At 35.2% G+C, this 20,161-nt stretch overlaps 1 protein-coding gene across 1 annotated transcript in view; it reads right to left on the reverse strand.

The window, feature by feature from the left end:
- LOC120624450 overlaps nucleotides 1–20,161 on the reverse strand; it is a 149,839-nt gene that overhangs the window by 63,997 nt on the left and 65,681 nt on the right. The window contains exons 2-3 of the mRNA XM_039891000.1: nucleotides 15,221–15,378; nucleotides 14,028–14,130 (exon numbers count right to left, since the gene is read on the reverse strand). Coding sequence (XP_039746934.1) covers nucleotides 14,028–14,130; nucleotides 15,221–15,378 — 261 coding nt within the window. The remainder of the gene's footprint in view (nucleotides 1–14,027; nucleotides 14,131–15,220; nucleotides 15,379–20,161) is intronic.

Consider the following 20,161-nt stretch of genomic DNA (forward strand, 5'->3'; position numbering starts at 1 on the left):
TCAGTAATCTTAGTACCAATAACACAAGCTACGCTTACTTTGGGGCTAGATGGCGATGTGTGTATTGTCGAAGTATATTTATTTATTATTATTATTTATTAGAGGGTTGCCCGCAGAATAATTGCTAAAAATAACACAAAATTAAATAAAAAATAAAAAATACAGTAGCGTATCCTAACTAACCTAAGTAAATTGTTTAGCATATTGTAATATATGTGAATCGCCATTTTGTGACGGCGGCCATCTTGGCCGTTCGGAAACAACCGTTCGGAAACAACGTGGGCGTCGGGGGTAAAAAAGGTATGTAGTTTTGCAATAGGATGCCAATTATTTTCTGCTGGTATTTTTCCAGAGTCGCATTTAGACGGAATTTAGGAAACTACACGTTATCGTCCTTGCAGTTTATTATTCAGGTGACCTGTGGTTTCGAAATGGCAGGATTGGATGCGAGATTAAATCGTCAGTACAAGAATAAATATTTAGCTTCACGCAAGAATTTGTCATCATCATCATCATATCAACCCATTACCGACCCACTACACGGGTTTCCTCCCACAATGGGAAGTGGTTAGGGCCGTAGACCACCACGCTGGCCCAGTGCGGATCGGACTCCACCCACATTTGAAAACATTTTGGAGAACTCTTAGGCATGCAGGAGTTCTCACGATTTTCCCTTTACCGTCGAAGCAAGTTACATTTAAATTGCTTAGAATGCACGTAACTTGGAAAAGTTAGAGATGGGGTCTGTTATTGGAAACTCGGCCCCCCGAAAGTGTAGTCGAAGTCCTGGGCTATCGACGCTATAAAATAGTAGTATTTCTGCCGTAGTAGAACTTTTTGTAGCAGAGCTTGTCTGAGGAAGTACCTACGCTGTGCTTATTTCTGTCACATAGCATCATTATTCTTCTTATCTTAAGGAGAAGTTTAAATTTCATGGAGTGCAGTTCGAACTTAGATCGAGTCGGACGCTGACTTTGAGCATGCTGTTCTACGAAACGAAGTTTTATAAGCATTCGTTCACCGTCAGAGCTACTGATTTGTGGAATGCACTCTATATTTTTTATATTTGTAAATAGTATTGTTGTATTTGTGTAGTCTGGTTTATGTATTAGTATGTAGATATTCGTATGTATGTACTAAATAGTGTACCCCACCTATTAGTTTTTCTTTTTAGTTTTCCTAATCCAGAGGTTGACATGTAGAGATCGCTACTTAGCGATAAGGCCGCCTTTTGTATCCTGCTTAATTCTTCATGCGTTTGTTCTTTTTTTTCTCGTTTTTCTGAGTGGTGTACAAATAAAGAGTATAAATAAATCATTGTATATAATCAAATAAAAGTTTGTATTAAACGTAAGCTTGTAGAAAAGTCCTATTGTAGTATAAAGGACTACGTAATCGATAAAAAATCTTGGGTGCGAATTATTGCTCTAACCAGGTTGCTCTTCTAATAATTTTAAATGACATTGTGAGATGGTGATAACAAAAAAAACACCCGGCTAAGTTTGTTGTGGACTTCTTAGAGCAGGACGCTTTTGTAACCCTCGTAGCTTTAGTTTTAAGTTTACAAATGTGGTTATAACCATCATCTCACTACCTTGTAATTCTAATGTACGCATCAAAAGTGCCACCTATGGGCCTACTTGAATAAAGATATTTTTGACTTTGACTTTGACTTTGACATAGCTACGAACCGGTCTGAAGTTGCCGGTGTAATTACAGGCGACTGAACTTATTACTTGAATAAGCCTGTAAAAAAACCTGTAAGAAGACTTAGAACGTGAGTACCTATATTCTTTGCAACTTGTACAACCAAACTCTTTTATATTTATTTATTCTAACAAACGTTTCTATACGCTATTCAACTTTTCTCTCACTTTGTTTTCACTACTATGCAAACAAGAGCTTCGTGGTTTGTATTTTATAAACGTTTAAACTTGACCCACTTGCGAGGGTTGTTTACTAAAATCTTGAATACGAGCTATTTTATGCTTCTAACGCCCAAGATGATGGCTTTGAAAAGCTTAACACCTTCAAATGCAAAGATTTGAAAAGACGCCATTATCTGTCTATGACTTCATTCAAGGTGTACAACGACATGGTATGTTTCTTTCGAATACCGTTTAGTTTAGTATCTTTGCTTTTGGCAATAACTTATTTTGTTTAATGAGCTGTGTTTTGTTTGGTTCTTTTGTTTCTTTTCAACTTTTCATACCGGGTTGTTTTTACACTATGCATCTTTGTTTGTCTTAACATACGCTCAAGTAAATAGAAGTTCGTACAAAGGTAATTTCAGGTTAATTGAAAATAATTCTTATTCTGTATTCAAATAATTTTACGTCAGTCTGTAATCTGCCTGAATGAAACGTTGATTTTACCGAGAAAAATCTGGTAAGTATAAATCTTCTATTTATACAAAATGTCGGCGACGCTCGCTATTCTTACTTAAATACAGATTTCTAAGGCCTAATTTAATATAAGGTTAGCTCGAGCAAAATATCTTGAATTATTCATTGGGCCTGGTTTATCTTTATGTAACTAAGAATTGAGACAGCGAAGAAATATTAACAAGATGTTTATTTCTGTAAATATATATTCTCTTCGCTTAAATATTATTTCGGCGTACTTTATGATATTCCAATTCTTGAACAGTGTATATTTTTGATCAATTTTCCATCGAATTATCAAAAGTAGGTTCGCAATTCGACTATTTTGTTTTGTACGTGATTCAATGATAAACCGATTTTGATGACACTTTTTTTGTTTAGTTTGTAATAATTCAGAGGTGGTGGTAAATATTAATTCATTTCATTTTGGTCAAAGTATGCTTTATAGAATATTATTATTATTATTATTATAAAATAGACTAAGCAGCTTTCGCTGATGCGTCTATATCATTTATTGTGTTCTTTGTCTTTTTGCTGTTTATCCAGTCTATTCTTAAACTGATTCAGTGATACTTCAGTCACTACATCTTCAGGCAAGGCATTCCACATTTGTGTAACTCTATTGCTGATAAAGTGCTTTGAAGGATAAGATGAAAGTTCTTAGATAAATCGAGGGAACACTTCCAATATAATAGGCACACCTACAGCGATAGTTTTTACATGTTTAACACTTATGGGTGAAATATACTCATGCATCCTTCAACAATATTTCTTAATTCGGTTACACGTTGTATAGTATTAAGTAGTAAGATTTATTTAATATAAAACAATGAAGTAATATATTTGAGGGTAATACACGCTTCGCCACGTACTAAAATAATGTATCTAAACTGTGACTGTGAAAAGGATTTGATTCGTTTCTTGACAGAGTGGTCGTGGATGACGATGATACATTTTCTTAGGGCTACAGCAGCCCCCGCGATGCACCTCCACTAGTTACGGTCTTCAGCGTTTCGGGAACATTGGACTATGGAGGTTTGTGTTGCAGCTTTTATTATGTCTGTCCAACGCGTGGGTGATTGACCGCGTGACCGTTTGCCTTCCACTATCTCTTGGACAACAAGTAGTTCCATGGAGTGATTATTCCTAGTTATGTCCAAAGAACTGAAGGGTTCGTATCTGCACAGTCGACGATAACCTCTCTTTAACTTTTAGTTGCTCCAGGATCGACACGTTAGTCCGAAAAGCTGTCCAAGGGATCCGCAACAGTCGCCGCCAGTCCCACATTTCTGTGCATCGATTCTGCGACGGTCTTTCAAGCGTACTGTCCATGTTTCTGCGCTATAATATTGGGAAGACCAAACTTCTCTACAGGCGAACTTTCGTGGTCTTTGTTATATTGCGTTTGCATTTTTCATTACGGACATTTAATATATATTAAACAATGAAGTAATAGATTTTGAGAGCAATACACGGTTCGACACGTACGAAAATAAGATCGAAACTGTGACTGGGAGTAAGATTTGATTTGAAGATTTGAAGTTTGTGATGTAGTGGAGTGGAGCTGTGAGAGTGGAGCTTTTTAAGACAGAGCTCATCCGGGGAAGGGAAATTCTGCCAGTAAGGAGCACTGTGTTCTTGTCTGAAAAGCGTTGTTTCATTTTAACTACGGACAGTGTATTTAATGTTCAAGTTGTTCATGTGATCTTATCACGTAGTAAAAGCTTTAGTTTTCGCTAAAACAAATGTTTCCCTTTTTTCATCAAAGTACGAAATAAGTTTAAAAGTCAGGTAAATCGAATAGATATGTCAACCTCTTTATATTTTTTAAGAAAATATAGTTTCGGAAATTATATTTTCCTGGCTAACAACAGTCCTTTACTTTTATGATTGTTTACTTAATGTGGAGCTAAGATACGCTCTCGGCGGCGTGGCTTAAATACTCACCATAGGCTTAAACTGGTATAAGCCTTAATGTTTATAGCACACGTTACTGTGGGCGTTTAACTTCGCTGCTCAACATGTCGAACGTAACGAAGTCAAGCTCTGAAAATATGTTAATTAGGTGTTTAAAATGTTCATATAACTTTGAGCCGTGTTTTTCAACTTAAGAAAACAAAGTTTCGAATTCTTGTATTTTTTAAACGACGTTGTAAAAGCATCGCTTCTAATGGAAGAGAGGGTTTTAGAGCATCGATCCACCGAGCTGCTCCAATGAGGATCGGTGGGCATTAACGCTTTTTAAAACCATTAGTGAACATAGCCATGACCGGTAACTGAATGTTTTCTCTCTATAAAGGGGTGGGCATTGGACACCGCCCGTTTCCTAACTCCGGGACCGATTGATAAGAGACACTCGAATGTTATATTTGGTGCTTCAAATTGTGATATACTTGGAAAATAACAACGCGTAGTCCGAGCAATCGTTTATTTCAAACTGGCTAGTTGCACAGAATCCATTTTAAGTTTTACATTCATTATAAAACTACCCACATTTATACTACATAAATGAGAGAAAAAAATTAAGCTCTCATTTTTATACTGTTGACAGCATGTGATATTGATCACATAAGCATAAGGTCTATAGTATCTGGGCTTACTATTGAGTAAGCCCAGATACTATAGACCTTATGCCTCATTCTACGTGTGTAGAGAAAACGACACTCACAATAGAAAAAAGGTATTTAATACATTAAAAGTTTTAATATAACGCATTATTAAGTTATCTTACTATCGGAACACCAAGTTTCACTGAACATTAAAATTTTCGATTTTTGTACAATGGAAACAATTAAATGAGCCCGCAGACTTTGACAATTTAAAGTGTACACTGACCTTTTTTAAAAAAACTTAAATATCGATGCATAAATATCTATACCTAAGTTCAGTGTGTCGGTTTTTTGTGACGGTGTGCGCCGCGCGCATCGTAAAAAGTGAGCTGGCGGACGATGTATTCTCACATGGTTTCACAACTACCTTCATCCTGTTAAAATCGTATAACCGTGTGCGCGCGCAATTTCGTTATATCGCATAATTTCACTCCCATGTTTTTTTCCCAATGCCGCTACAGAAGTATAACTTCTAAAATAAAAAAGTGCTTAAAAAAATTAACCCATTTAACCTATCTAGACCATGACCATCTAAAACATTAAACGGGGGAATTATGTCACAGGCCGAAAAAAGACCACGCGCTTGTACACTTACGCCGGAGTGGGTAGTTGACCTTATTTCACTCAAAGCTGTTTACTAAGCTACAATCTTGCTTTTTATAAAGAGACTTGCGATACGCCCCGGGTTCGTTGAAGTTACTTACGTCCTGTATAGCGTACATGCTGTTTCCAGCGTCTTCACCCGTCTTTGTTTAGAATTTTAAAATCTTGCAGGAACCATCGGTTTTGCTGACACCAAACAGATCTTCGGTTATGTACCCTCTACGCACGTTTCGCTCCGGAACATAGCATCCTCAGGAGATGTTGACTTTACAATGAATAATTGCTGTTTATTCACTTTAACACTTAATTTTCATAGTATATCCACAGGATGCAATCTAATTCGTTGCCAAATAGTACCGAAATCTGATTATTAGTCACGGCGTGAAAAGGTAACAGACAAAGAGAGTGATTTCAAATTTACAATAGGTACCTATTGGCATGGAAGTGTGGATCTTGTAGCTGATTTCCACGGTCTAAAAATCCTACGGAAACTTAGTGGAGTAAAAAATATCCTGTAAACGTCTCCAGTAAACGACAATAAACACATTGCCATCTAGCCCCAAAGTAAGCGTAGCTTGTGTTATTGTTACTAATATAGCTAATGAGTATTTTATGAAGAACAGACATAAATACTAATAATACACCAACAGATAACCAATTAGACACTAAGATATGGTCCAATAACTTAACTCAGTCTCTAACTATTATTTAATCATCCATTAGTTTTATAATCGACATTACTAATCGACACTACACTTGACTAGCTCAAAGGATATTTTCCTTCTAAGCCATCTCGCTAAATGTTCGTCAAAAAGAGTTAGCAACGTGTTTTTCAAAGCCCTCGCGATGTTATTCCAAATAAATAAGAAAAGTTGTATAAATAAATACTTAAGAGAAAACAAACTTATACATAAACCAATAAAAACTGATGCTCACGTTTGAGCACGTGTAAAACGTTACAAATTTATTAGAAGCTTTATTTTTCTTTTATATATTCACAAGTAAACAAGTCAAAAGAGTTCTATATTTGGTAAAAAGATAGATTTCTTACATAGATATAATAAGACCGGAAAAACCGAAACTCTTTATTTTACATCTCTTTATTTGAAAAAGTTTTAATCAGCTATCTAAGTACCCATGCTTACTTTGGGGTTAGATGTCAATGTGTGTGTCATAGTACATATATACATATACAATATACATATATATATATATATACATATATAGCACATATACAGGTGTCCTTTCGCATAAGAGAGAGGGATTTAGAGTTAAGACCTTCCTAGAAGCTGCTTCAATGCGAATCTTTAACGATTTTTTTTATGCGAGCGTAATTTATCGCCATCTTAACGTGCTTTCGAAGCACGAGACTGTAATTTTATAAAACGTAGCTCTGGGCTGCCACTGAGAATTCCTCAATAGATAAATTAAGCTTCTAACGAACGATTCACGACTTTCAACATTATTTTCATAATATTTCTTGAATGACTAACGTAAGGCTACCTTGTGCCTCAGAAAGCAGGCCAATTTACTTAACTGTGGACTATTAAAATTCTTGACAAAAAAACAAGAAGACATAACTACGAGTGGTGCCTTAACGATTATTATCGCCTGCTAGTGACAATAAAGTCAACTCGTTGGCCTAGTGGTTAGCATGTCCAACTATCACGATCACAAGGTCCTGGATTTGAATCTTAGGTCGGGTCAAGTATTATATGAGAATTATCAGTACCAGACCGGAGTTAGAAATTAGCGGTAAGATAAGAATAAGAGAAAATTAAGGGGGTCAACCCCCGTGCTTCGGAGAGAGAGAGCCCGTTAAACCGGTGATTATCGCTTACTTGTGGTAATAGTCGTTAAAGTCCACCAACCATCATTGGAGCAGCGTTGTAGGTCTATGCTTTTCAAATTCAAATACAAATTCAAAATACGCCTATCACAGGCACTTATGAAGCGTTCATACATACATGTTTACATAATTGTAAAGGGATGGTGATATCTTCGTTCGCCAACTTAAACCTAAAGCTACGTGGGTTCCAAACGCGCCCTGGTCTAAGAAGACCACAATTAGCCGGGTAATTTATTTTTTGTTATCACCAACTCACAGTAAATTTATTTAGCTATGAAGCTAGAGCAATTCACACCCAAGCTTTTTTATCGTTTAAGTAATCCTTAATATTAATTTCTTGAACCATCTCTTCTAGAAGAGACCTGTGCCCATCTGTGGGACGTTAAGAGGCTGCGGGTAATGATGATAATGAATGACATTACGTGCACCCTGGGTTAAATGGTTATAACAACTCCAGTTTCCTAACTCTGAGCTGGTACAGAGCAATCCTAGACATAATTAACTACAACTGGCGCTATAACGATTCACCAATCACGTTTCCGCCAATTTTCTAACTAATTGAGCAAATCTAGACAGAAATATAAATAAAAAGTGTGTGTCAGCTCCGACGCACGACTGGAGTTTACTCCTTAAGTACGATTGTCGTAACATACACAAAAAGAGTTTATTTAGCTGAATAAAGATTAATACCATATGAAAGGGTAAATAAAAAATCCTGTGCAATTTATTCACACACGGCGGAAGTGTAACTTCTTAAAAGTAGCCTACGGGAGATTGAGGTGGATGTAGAGTATCAGAACTATTATACTATTAGGATAAATATAATGTTTATTATTTAGTTTCCATGGTAACAAGAATAGGAAAAAAATGTGTATCTATCTCACTCTATCCCATATATTTATGTGTTTGTTTTACCTAGATAATATTTAGTTAGATAATATTTAGTTTCCATGGTAACTTAAATAGGAAAAATAAGTTAGTTAAACGAAAGCGACGTTGCATGTTTGCGCATCACAGTTGCCTAGCATGCAACGTCGCAAAGCGAAAACGTAACGAGGTAATTCATCAGTAGATTTTACTCCTCGCATTTTTCTCATACCGGGCGCCTTATATATGAAAATCGATTCTTAAGGAGTAAACTCCAAAAAATAATTTACCATTATTATCTCAGGTAAGATTCTTACTCCCGACATTTGAACCTTAAACTCTGTGACGCTCTCAAACATTCTAACTATTAAACCAACAAGGTCAAGTTACAATTGAACCGCAAATAAAAGTAAATAAATAATAGGGTGCTACCTCCCCAAGCAATCTCGAGTTGGCAACGCTCCCAATCACTATAAAGAATGGAACTTTTCAAGTTTTCACCCGAACCACTTTACAAAATTTTCGCATTTCAAATTCAGACTAACCTTGTCGACTCTTCCCAAATTACGACAACTCTATCTCTTGGCTATTTGCATTGTTAATGCAATATGACGCTTATACTCTGAGCAGTAAGACTTGCAGACAGCAGGCTACTTCAGAGCAAATATCATAGTGAGAAAGTTTTGAGGAGTTGATTTAAAAATTTCCACCCGAAAAACATTTTGAACATTTTGAACATTTGGAGAGGTGTGAAAAATTAAAATGTAACTATGGAGTAGGGTAAATAAAGGGAAATGCAGGTTCCAGTTATATGATCCTAAAGTGTGTCAGTTTGTTTATTTGCTTGTTTGTTACCTGGATTGGACGTTGGATTTAACCACTGCTCCGATCATAATGAAATAAATTTTTTAGAGATGGAAAGAGAACACTTTTTTCCTGAATTTATACATAGAAAGATTGCATCCTGGACTCGAGTATAGGATGTGGAACGCCCTCCCGGCATCTGTGTTTCCTGCCACTGCCTTTGAGTACCTTCCAGTCAAGAGTGAATAGAGGCTTTTTCTAGGCAAGCGTGCTCCAACCTGGACCTTATCATTGCTTTTCTAACGGGCATGATTATCGTTAAGCGCTGGCCTATCGTTGATTAAAAAAAAAGGTACTTTGTATTCCAAGAAAGTAATTCTACATGCGGTTTTTTATACATCATTCACGATCGTAGACCAGACTAGAGAACATTCAGAAAATATGAATTCCTCAATTCGCCTCACCGGGATTGAACCTGGATCATCGAAGTTTTGAGATCACAGCGCTCACTAACAAAATTTAATAAATCGTATGCTAGTACTCTTCGAGGTAAGATAAGGTAAACGGAGGGAGTAAGGATTTAAATTCCGATCTCGTAGCCACCCATCTAGTTACGATTCGGGTCAAGGTTGCGTAACCAACGAAAACGATATAATTACTCTGTCACAACTAACTCTTATCCCTATCAAGCTATTTGGACTGAAAGATAAGGTGTCCTTGTACACGTCCTAACTTTTTTATACGTGGTTTTATTAAGTTATTTAGTTTTAGTACCATATAAATGAACAAAACAAGGCACGTAGTCCTAACAATACAATAACCATTTAAAATTCGATAGAAATATTTTACGGTAACATTTTTGTTAGGATTCACAACAATGAATGTTGAAAATACGAGCGAAATACCATGTAACAAAATTTTATAGAAACTTTTTGTGTGAATTCGCACAGTGAATTTCATAATAACATTCGAAACAGGATTTAAAGAAGAATATTAACTATTTAAATACACCAAATTCAAAAAATAATAATAAAGAGTATAAATAATATGTAAATAATATATAAATTAATACGATTTTATAATAATAGTAAGCCTAATATAAGCAATTCAAAAATGTTATATTCATATAGACCTTATCACAGGCACCTATGAAGCGTTCACACATTTAACATGTTTTAACACTAATGTTAGTGATGGTGATAACTGCATTCGTCAACTCAAAACTAAAGCTAGGAGGGTTCCAAACGCGCCCTGGTCTTTGAAGAGCCCACAACTAACTTGGCCAGGTTTTTTTTGTTATCACCTTCTCACAGTCGAGTTAATGGTTAGCTATGAAGTTAGAGCAATTCATACCCAAGCTTCTTTATTATACATGTAATCCTTAATATTATCATAGGATTTTTCTATAAGCTTACGTTTTATTTAAACTTTGAACTTATCGAGAGAAATCTCAAGGATTTTATCTGGTAATTTGTTATTAAATTATATGCAATTACCCTTAAGATTATTTACCCTATTGACGTGCACTGTTTTGTTTCCACAATCCACATTAATATAAATAATTTTATTATTTGCAGTGATCTCGCGTAACATCCTGTTACGAATCTACCCTACTCGCTAAACAAACAATATGTTTAAAGAACGTAATATCGAGAAAAAAATCGGACCTCATAATTTTATTTCGTAACCAAATCCGATCAAACCTGGCAACTACAATCGAACTTTTTTCTATTCCGAGATGAGATTCTATTGGAGTAGGAGTCCACAGTTGCGCTGCGTCTGTTGGGTCTCGCAACTACCATTATTTCAATAAGAGATAATGGTACCATAAAGACTCTTCGTGTAAGAGGAAGGAGTGATACATAGTGAATCCACTATGCCGTTGAACGGAGAAATGAATGCCTGGAGTAAGATGAAGTTGAATAGGCTATGATGTATTGAATGATGAGGTGAAGGAGACATAATGTTGATAATGGCGTCTAGGGGTTATCTGGATCCTAATTTTATGCCATTTAAGGAAATCTAGTCTTGGGAACTCGTTGCTTCCGACGCTCTAAAAGTCTGGAATTATTATGCGACAACAAGGTTGGTGTCTTAGCCTCTGGACGATCATGTGCCAGTATTATTTAACAAATTATGAAACATTACGGAAAGATCTTCGATAGGACACAGTTGATTTAGTTACAATACGTAGGTACACAAATACAGACGAATTAAAACTGTTTTTGAAGTCTTTTAAAAATATGAGCAAAATAACACTCGAGGCCAGTTTTTGCCTTTCAGTTCAGACAGGCAATAAAAAGGGCATTTCCCGCGGACCAATTAGACGTTTTGCCGTAACGAGCCCCGACTTGTGAAGACGGTTCGTTGCAAGCAAAATTTTATGATGTAATGAAATTTTTAGTCAGGTTTTCTGTAATTGAATGGCTGACAGTTTAATTCTAGTTACTGTTTGTCTTGAAAAATTGGTTGTTGAAATATCTGGTTACTTTTAGACTACCTATACTTATATTCACATCCCTGTTATGACGGCAGATTGGCGCAGTGGGCAGCGACCCTGCTTTCTGAGCCCAAGGCCGTGGGTTCGATTTACACAACTGGAAAATCTTTGTTTGATTAACATGAATGTCTTTCAGTGTCTGGGTGTTTATATGTACATTATAAGTATTTATTTATATTATTCTTAAAAATATTCATCGGTTATCTTAGCACCCATAACACAAGCTACGCTTACTTTGGGGCTAGATTGTTAAGTACATACTTTGGTATATTTATTTATTCTATTAACGTCCCACTGCTGGGCATAGGCCCCTTCTCTCGTAGGAGACGCGGTTTTAGAACATAGACCCCCCACGCTGCTCCAATGCGGCTTGGTGGGTTCTCACGACTTTTACCACAATTAAATGATAATAACTGGGACAGACAGTATACGTGCTCTCCTAGGTACGGGGTCTGAGACCGCAAACATACCAGTTTAGTCTCTCAAATAAACTGTTCCTACGTTGCTTTAAATATAAAAACAAATGTGGATGAAGTCGCGGGCAGCAACTAGTTATGAGATAAAGCCTCTATTAGCAACGCAATATAATTAATTTAATTCAAAAATTAATAATGCATCCAGCTAGTTCATTAGTCGATAAGCACGTACGGTTTGAACGAGGTCAAAATAAAATTTTATATCATATTATATCAAATAAAACATAAATTGTTTTTTTTACTACAGTAGGAATATTCTAGAATTACCAAAAGATGGCATAAACGAACCTACGTAAGAATTAATAAGAAATATGAAAAAAAAACAAAACCTAAGTTGTGGAAACTTCATTGGTTTATTTGATATAAAAATACGGCATTACTGTTATGTGTAATAGTACTGTTTGTTTCCCTTTAAAAGCTAATAAATAAATAAATAAAAATAATTGTAAAAATTTAAAGAAAAAGGAAGCCATGCGAGAATGAGACACAAGGCTATGTCAGAATTTTTGAAAAACCATAAAGAATAACTTACTACATAATAAAAATTCTAAAAAGAAAAAACTAAGTGTTGTGGGCTTTTTCTTAGACTAGGACACGTTGGGAACCCTCGTGGCATTAGTTTTAAGTTAACGAATATAGTTATCGCCATCATCTCAATACCGTGTACTTCTCATGTAATGTACGCATCAAAAGTGCCACCTACGGGCCTACTTGAATAAAGAAATTTCGATTATGAAGTGTTAACGTGAGTTTAAAGCGACATTATAACACTTCCGGACTCTGAACTCTGGCCTGTAGCAATACCTTCGAACGAAACAAGGTAAATAAAAGCTTGTAATAATTAAATGAAACCATTGTGTCAATAATTGTATTAAAGCATCCACCGTTCTGTGATTAAATTGACGCGCTGCGATCAATATAATGGGGAAGCGGTTAATGGGTGTACAGAATGAGGACAAAATGGTTACGATTGATTTACGCTGATACATAACAGGTATTGTTAACGCATTCTCACATTGTACCTACACGATCAATAGGACATTATACTCGGAGATAGTCATTATAAATGTGTTTTATTCATCTTCCATACGAATATGGAAGATGAATAAAACACATTTATATATTTTTAATATTAATAGGAAAAAAATTAGACGGAAATATTTTTTAAAATAGGTTAAGAATTAGGTTAGGTTATAGGTTAGGTAGGAAATAGGTTGTTTAATAAGTAAGGCATATAATATTACGGATATTTTTGTGACAGTTCTTAATTAGTGTCTAAAGTTTAAAATTTTAAGTGTTAAGATAATAGTCATTTGTAAAATAAACTCTTAATAATATAAGAAAATTGCACGCCAGAAAGTGGCAAACTGTAGGAACTATTCCCACTTACAATACCAAAAAAATGTGCACAGTTAAAGCAATAAAATTTATATTAATCTATTCCATATCGTTCGAGTCCACGCAGGACTGAATTGTATCGAAAAAACAGTAGTATTTATATTTAAATACCAGGTTTTTAATCAAATTTGTAACAATCCTAATCAATTTAATAAAATATCTGCCAATATGAATTTATAGTTATCTTAAGTTTAATTATTTACCCACTTTATATATTTACTGTAACATATTATTATGTAATATATTATTATGATTGAATTTTTGGTCTTTCCGTGTATCTGTCAGTCTGTCTGTCTATCCTGGAATCTATTATTGGTAATGCTTAAATCGAGGTATACATAACAGTGGTGACGTAAGTTGAAACATCCTTCAATTCCGATAATTTTGGTACATATCAGACAAAAGTAATAAATGAGACGATTCGTACCTTTCCAGTGGTAAATCAAAGCATAAATCAATACGAAGGTAAATACTATATGTATAAGTTAACCGAGATACCGAGATACAGATCACAGATTTTTATAATTAAGTACTTACCAGGTTTGATACAGGACATTCCGCAGGCACCGTCGCAGAGGCATTTCTTCTTTTTACTCTTGCAGTCCTCATCCGAAGAACACTTCCGGAGGCACTTTTGACCCTGAGAACAGAAAACTTGGTTTTAGTTTAAGGTTTATCTCTGAGTTGTGTTGCATCTCTGGTTATGACAAAAGGGAACTTAAACAGGTCTCAAAAAGTGCAAGCTTGTGTAGAGCTTTTTTTTTAAATTAGAATACTTTATTGCACAAATTCAGAAACAATACAAGAAACACACAAGAAAAGAGAAAAATAAATAATAGACATAATATATTTATAATTCATAAATATAACAAACTATACTATATTGTATAACATACACATATAAGAATTAATGCAAAAGATAAATATATATATATATATATGAAACTAAACATATATTATGTATTTTTATATATATATATATATATATACTTATATATATATATGCTGGTTGCTGGTGAAATAACAGGTACGCCCTTAAGATCGGAACGGGCTTTAGGTAATTAAGATATTTACCGGCAAAGACGTACCGTTAAGCGATTTACTGTTCCGTTGCGATGTCGCGTATAAACCGATTAGTATGAATTCCATACTCGCTAATAAGTTAGCCCGCTACCATCTTAGACTGCATCGTCACTTATCACCCAAGTGAGATTGCAGTTAAGGGCTAACTTGTAAATTAATAAAAAAATAAACTAATTCAAATGTATACCTAGTTACAACCCTAACTACTATAAGACGTGCCGCCAAGCCGATTTAGCGTTCCGGTACGATGTCGCGTACAAACCGATTGAAAGTATAGGTTGGGGGGTATAACTGACAAGCTCCTGATAGGTTAGCAACCATCTTCGACTCTAGGGCTAATTTCATCTTGGCCCAGGCCCAGTGGACTCCACACACCTTTGAGAACATTATAGAGAAATCTCAGACATGCAGGTTTCCTTACGATGTTCTCTTTCACCGAACGATGTTTTCCTCAAGCAAGTATTTAATTACTTAAAACGCACATAACTTAGATAAGTTAGAGTTGCGTGCTGGGATTCGAACTCGGTCCCCCGAAATGTAAGTCGAGCTCCTACCCACTGGGCTATCACCGCTTCAGGGCTAACTTGTAGATATTATTATAATAAGAGAGAAAAGTCTTCCAACGCTGCGGGGGTCTTTACACTTACCAGCAACGTGGCCTGTTCCTCGTCGCGCGGACACTGCGCGGAGGGCGAGTTACGCGGGTTCTTATACACTCGTCCGTCGTCGTCCGCGTCAGCGCGACTCGGCGTGGTGTCGTCCTCATCTTCGTCCTCCTCCGTCGTTGGACTAGGAAGAGAGGACACTGGAACAAAAACCACAATTTCAAGTTTCCCATTCAAATATCTTTGTAGTGATGCAAAATCTTTGCTTGAGATGATGTGATAACGACTATGAAACCGGGAGATCTATGCAACGTTCGAGTCCATGTAGGACTGAAGTGTATCGAAAAAGCAGTCGTATTTATATCAAAATACCCAAACCAAACCAAAAATCTAATTTGTAAAAATCCTAATCAATTTAATAATATCTGAAAAACATGAATTTATAGTTATCTAAAGTTTAATTATTAACCCACTTTTTAAATTTACTGTAACACATGACATGAACTGATTCGATTTTAGTATGCAAAGCTGCAATCTATTTTTGATGCAATATTCAAAATTTAGTATTTATTTATTTCAAGTAGGCCTAATATAAGCACTTTTCTACGTCAAGTCTGTCTGTGTGTAGTGACTCTACCGGTTCGGAAGGCAGATTCTACCGAGAAGAAGCCGGCAAGACACTCAGCAGTTGCTCTTTTCCAACATAGACAATTTGCATTTTACATTTTAAAATTCATTTTTCTATCTTGTGATAGAAGAAAGATGAGTCGGATGCTTCCAAGCAACCTTGTCATTAAGAAATTCATCGATTTTATAGTAACCTCGCTGTAGTAAATGTGTTTTAACATATTCTTTAAACTTCTGATTTTGATTTTATCAAACCATTACCGGGCCACTATAGGTACGGGTGTCTTTTCAAATTGAAAAGAGTTTAGGCCGTAGTCCACTTAGCTGGCCCAGTGCGAAATTTGTAAACTCCACACGCCCTTGAGAATATTGACGGCCGATTGGCGCAGTTTGCAGCGACCCTGCTTTCTGAGCCTAAGGCCGTTGGTTCGATTCCCACTAATGGAAAATGTTTGTGTGATGAGCATGAATGTTTTTCAGTGTCTGGGTGTTTATATGTATTTTCTAAGTATTTATTTATATAATTCATAAAAATATTCATCGGGCAACTTAGCACCCATAACACAAGCTACGCTTACTTCGGGGCTAGATGGCGATGTGTGTATTGTCGTAGTATATTTATTTATTTATTATTTATAATATTATGGAGGATTCTAAGGCACGGAGGTTTCTTTCAACGTTAAAACAAGCGATATTTATATTGCTTATATTAAAAACGCACATATTTATGGATGGTATGTTTAAAAAGTATAAAGAAAAATATTATGAAAATTAAGCTTAATTTGCCATACGGCGCGAACAGCAGGAGAAACTGTATGGTGTAATTTATAATTTCTTCAATCCGTATACTCCACACCAAACAGATCTTCGGCAATGTATCCTACGCACGTTTCCTCAGGAGATGTTAACTTTACAATGAATAATTGTTAAGTCAAATCATAGTATAGAAAATTAAACTTTATTTTCATAATATATTATGGATTTTCTCAAAGTAACGCCTGCTTCTATCCAATATATAAAAAAAAAAGAAAAAGATTTTTTCATTTATTTCTATTTTGTTTCGAACTTTTTTTCTCTATTTGATTTTATTCACATAAAGAATAGATCTCACAGTAAATGAGATCATATCATTAGAATGTGGGATGATGCATTTCAAAATTGCTTTAATGTTTGGTTTCCCTTTGATTCATTTTCCAGTTGAATTTTATCTTGGTTATTTGAAAATGAACTAAATAATATTAGCATTGAATATTTATTATTAGTAAAACCTCGTAGTAGTAAATACTCATTTTTTAATTTTAAAATATAATCAAGCCATCAATAATAATGGGTAACGTTATTTAATGTATTTTTATATCTTATTTGTATTTATATGTGATATATATGTGTATTTTTAGACAGCCGATTGGCGCAGTTTGCAGCGACCCTGATTTCTGAGTCCAAGGCCGTGGGTTCGATTCCCACAACTGGAAAATGTTTGTGTGATGAGCATGAATGTTTTTCAGTGTCTGGGTGTTTATATGTATATTATAAGTATTTATGTATTATATTCATAAAAATATTCAACAGCTATGTTTGTACCCATAACACAAGCTACGCTTACTTTGGGGCTACGTGGCGATGTGTGTATTGTCGTAGTATATTTATTTATTTATTTTTTTGTTTATACATTTGTGTAATGTTTATTTCTCATTTATTGCACCACCTACCTATTGTCTATGTTTGTACTCTCTTGCTCTATTTTTATATCTCTCTAACTACTTTTTTCTTTGGTGTACCATAAAAGTGTATTCATTCATTCATTCATTCATTCGTTCATTCATGCATTCATTGATTCATTCATTCATTCAATCATTCAATAGATAATAATAAAATTATTCCGTCTAACTTTATCAGTGTCTGTTTTCTGTCTGTTTTTACTGTCTAGTGCGATGATTACCAAAACCGTTTATCGCAAACAGTCAAAAGAAAATTTAAAAAAAAAAGTCTCATATATTAATCTTTCCAACATAGTTTGACTATACTAGCTAACAAACACATTTGATATTTCAGAATTAAAAAAAAAAAATCCTTTTCTAAATGAAAATGTACCCAAAGGCGCAAAATTAAAGAGCTTGGATTACTTTTTTTAATTTTTTTATTCCACTACAAGTTAGCCCTTGACTGCAATCTCACCTCTTGGTAAGTTATGATGCAGTCTAACATGGTAACGAGCCAACCTGTTAGGGGTAAGCTAGTTATATTAAGCCCACGCCTAATCGGTTTCTACGCGACATCGTACCTGAACGCTAAATCGCTTAGCAGCACGCCTTTGTCGGTAGGATGGTAACTAGCCATGGCAGAAGCCACCAGACCAGACCAGAGAAAATTCAGTAATTACAAATTCCCAAATTTACCCTGCCGGGGATCGAAACCGGGACCTACCACTTGAATCCACAGCGATCACCACTTCGCTAAGAAGGTCGTCAAAAAAATAAAGTATTTGACTAAAAGCAGGTTTGGTTGGTCTCCGAACTCTAAGATTAATGAGTTTTTGAGATATTCTAAGATATACCACTAAGTTTTTCAATTGGTAGCAATTAACTTGCAATCAATGCAATAGCATAGTAAACAGTGAGAACCTTTAGCATGAGATTTATAGTTCACGTTCATCGAGTGGTTTACCTATGAGAATCAGAATTAAAAAAAAATCTAAATTCAGTTATTACAAGCACTTTTAAAACGTCAAGTATGTCACTTTCTAGTGACTCTACGCCCGGTTCGGAGAGGAGTCGACAAGAAACTCAGTAGTTGCTCTATTCCCATATAACATTTACAATCATTTTTCTATCTTGCGGGAGTTTAGAGCGTAACTGGCTGCTTCCAATCTATCTTGTCATTAAGAAATTAATCAAATGTATAGTAACCTCGCTGTGGTCAATATGTTTTTACACATTGTTTAAATGTATGCATTGGAAGGTTCACAATACCGTAGGAACCATGCTGTAACAGCGAATACTCAATCTCACAAAGGAGTTCTCACCCATAGCAGATATGCAGATATCAATCAAGAAATGCCTATTTATTTAAGAAATCTAATTTAACGAGTAATTTATTGGTATATTTAAATACTAGCTGTTGCCCGCAACTTCGTCTGCGTTTGATTTTATTTTTTGATGTGGCATTAAATTAAGTTGTAGATCTAAAAAAAATTAAAGTATTCAGTACCGCTAAGCCTTAAATGAGGGGTTTGCTACTGTCCGCTGAGGAGTTCTGTCCTCTATCTCCAACCACAGTTTGGGCAAAATTAAACACATATTAGAACCTCTATAGTACGAAAATAATTATTTAAATCTGTTATAATTTGTCGGAGTTTTGGTGTAAAATCTTCAAACACTCATCCCCTCTCCCAAAGGAACCGAGCTAAATGTCGGGATAAAAAGTATCCTATATTACTTTTAAAACTTCCAAAAATATGTGTACAAAGTTTCATGAGGATTGATCTAGTAGTTTTTGCGTGAAAGCGTAACAAACAAACTTATATTGACATTTATAGTATTAAGTAGGGATTTCGTTCGCTTTTAAAGTTTATCTTCATAAACATATTCATCAAAAACACGTTTAAAAAAACACAGTAACCGGTCCGGTTCTCACCTAGGTATAGGTAATTATAACCGTAATTAAAATTCACATAATACTCCTCGTTGTTATCTCACATATTATGTACTACTGATATTTATTACGCCTGTTTCACTAAGTACTGCAGGCACGGATGAGTTATGCTTTAAAATAAATGCGTTGGTAAATTCTTCTCTAAACCTTCAGTTCGTCCTCACTCCTAACAAAAAAACTTAATCACCGCATTTGAAATACGTTTTTTCTCAAATTTCACTCTGATACCGGAGCATCCTCAGATGTTGACTACACAGGAAATTGATGATCTTTTTTTTTCCACGAAGTAACGACTTGTTCCTATTCAAATTTAGTATAACTTTCCTTAATTGTTATCATGTTTCGACATTCGAAAACGGCTCGATAGTTGCGAGTAAACAATTTTGCTAAGGGAAGGGAATGCTAAGGGAAGAAAAAAGAGACCTAGATATCTTTGACTTCAAAACACTCAAGTGAGCTTCCATATTGGATATTGTTGTTGGAAAAGCTCTACAGGGTCTACTTATTATTTATAGACATTCTATTCATTGGATTCTGCTTCTATTTGTGTTGATACAAACAAACAATATCCCCAAAGTAATTGCAACTCGATATCGGGATTCCACGGACGTACATAATAGATGGATATCAAGGCCACGACTTTTTCGCATAGGCGATATTTTACCGCCGTTAGCTGTAGTAACTTTTCCAAAAGATTGTCGACCG

The sequence above is a fragment of the Pararge aegeria genome, chromosome 1 (genome assembly GCF_905163445.1).
Source record: "Pararge aegeria chromosome 1, ilParAegt1.1, whole genome shotgun sequence".
NCBI classification, from domain to species: Eukaryota; Metazoa; Arthropoda; class Insecta; order Lepidoptera; family Nymphalidae; genus Pararge; species Pararge aegeria.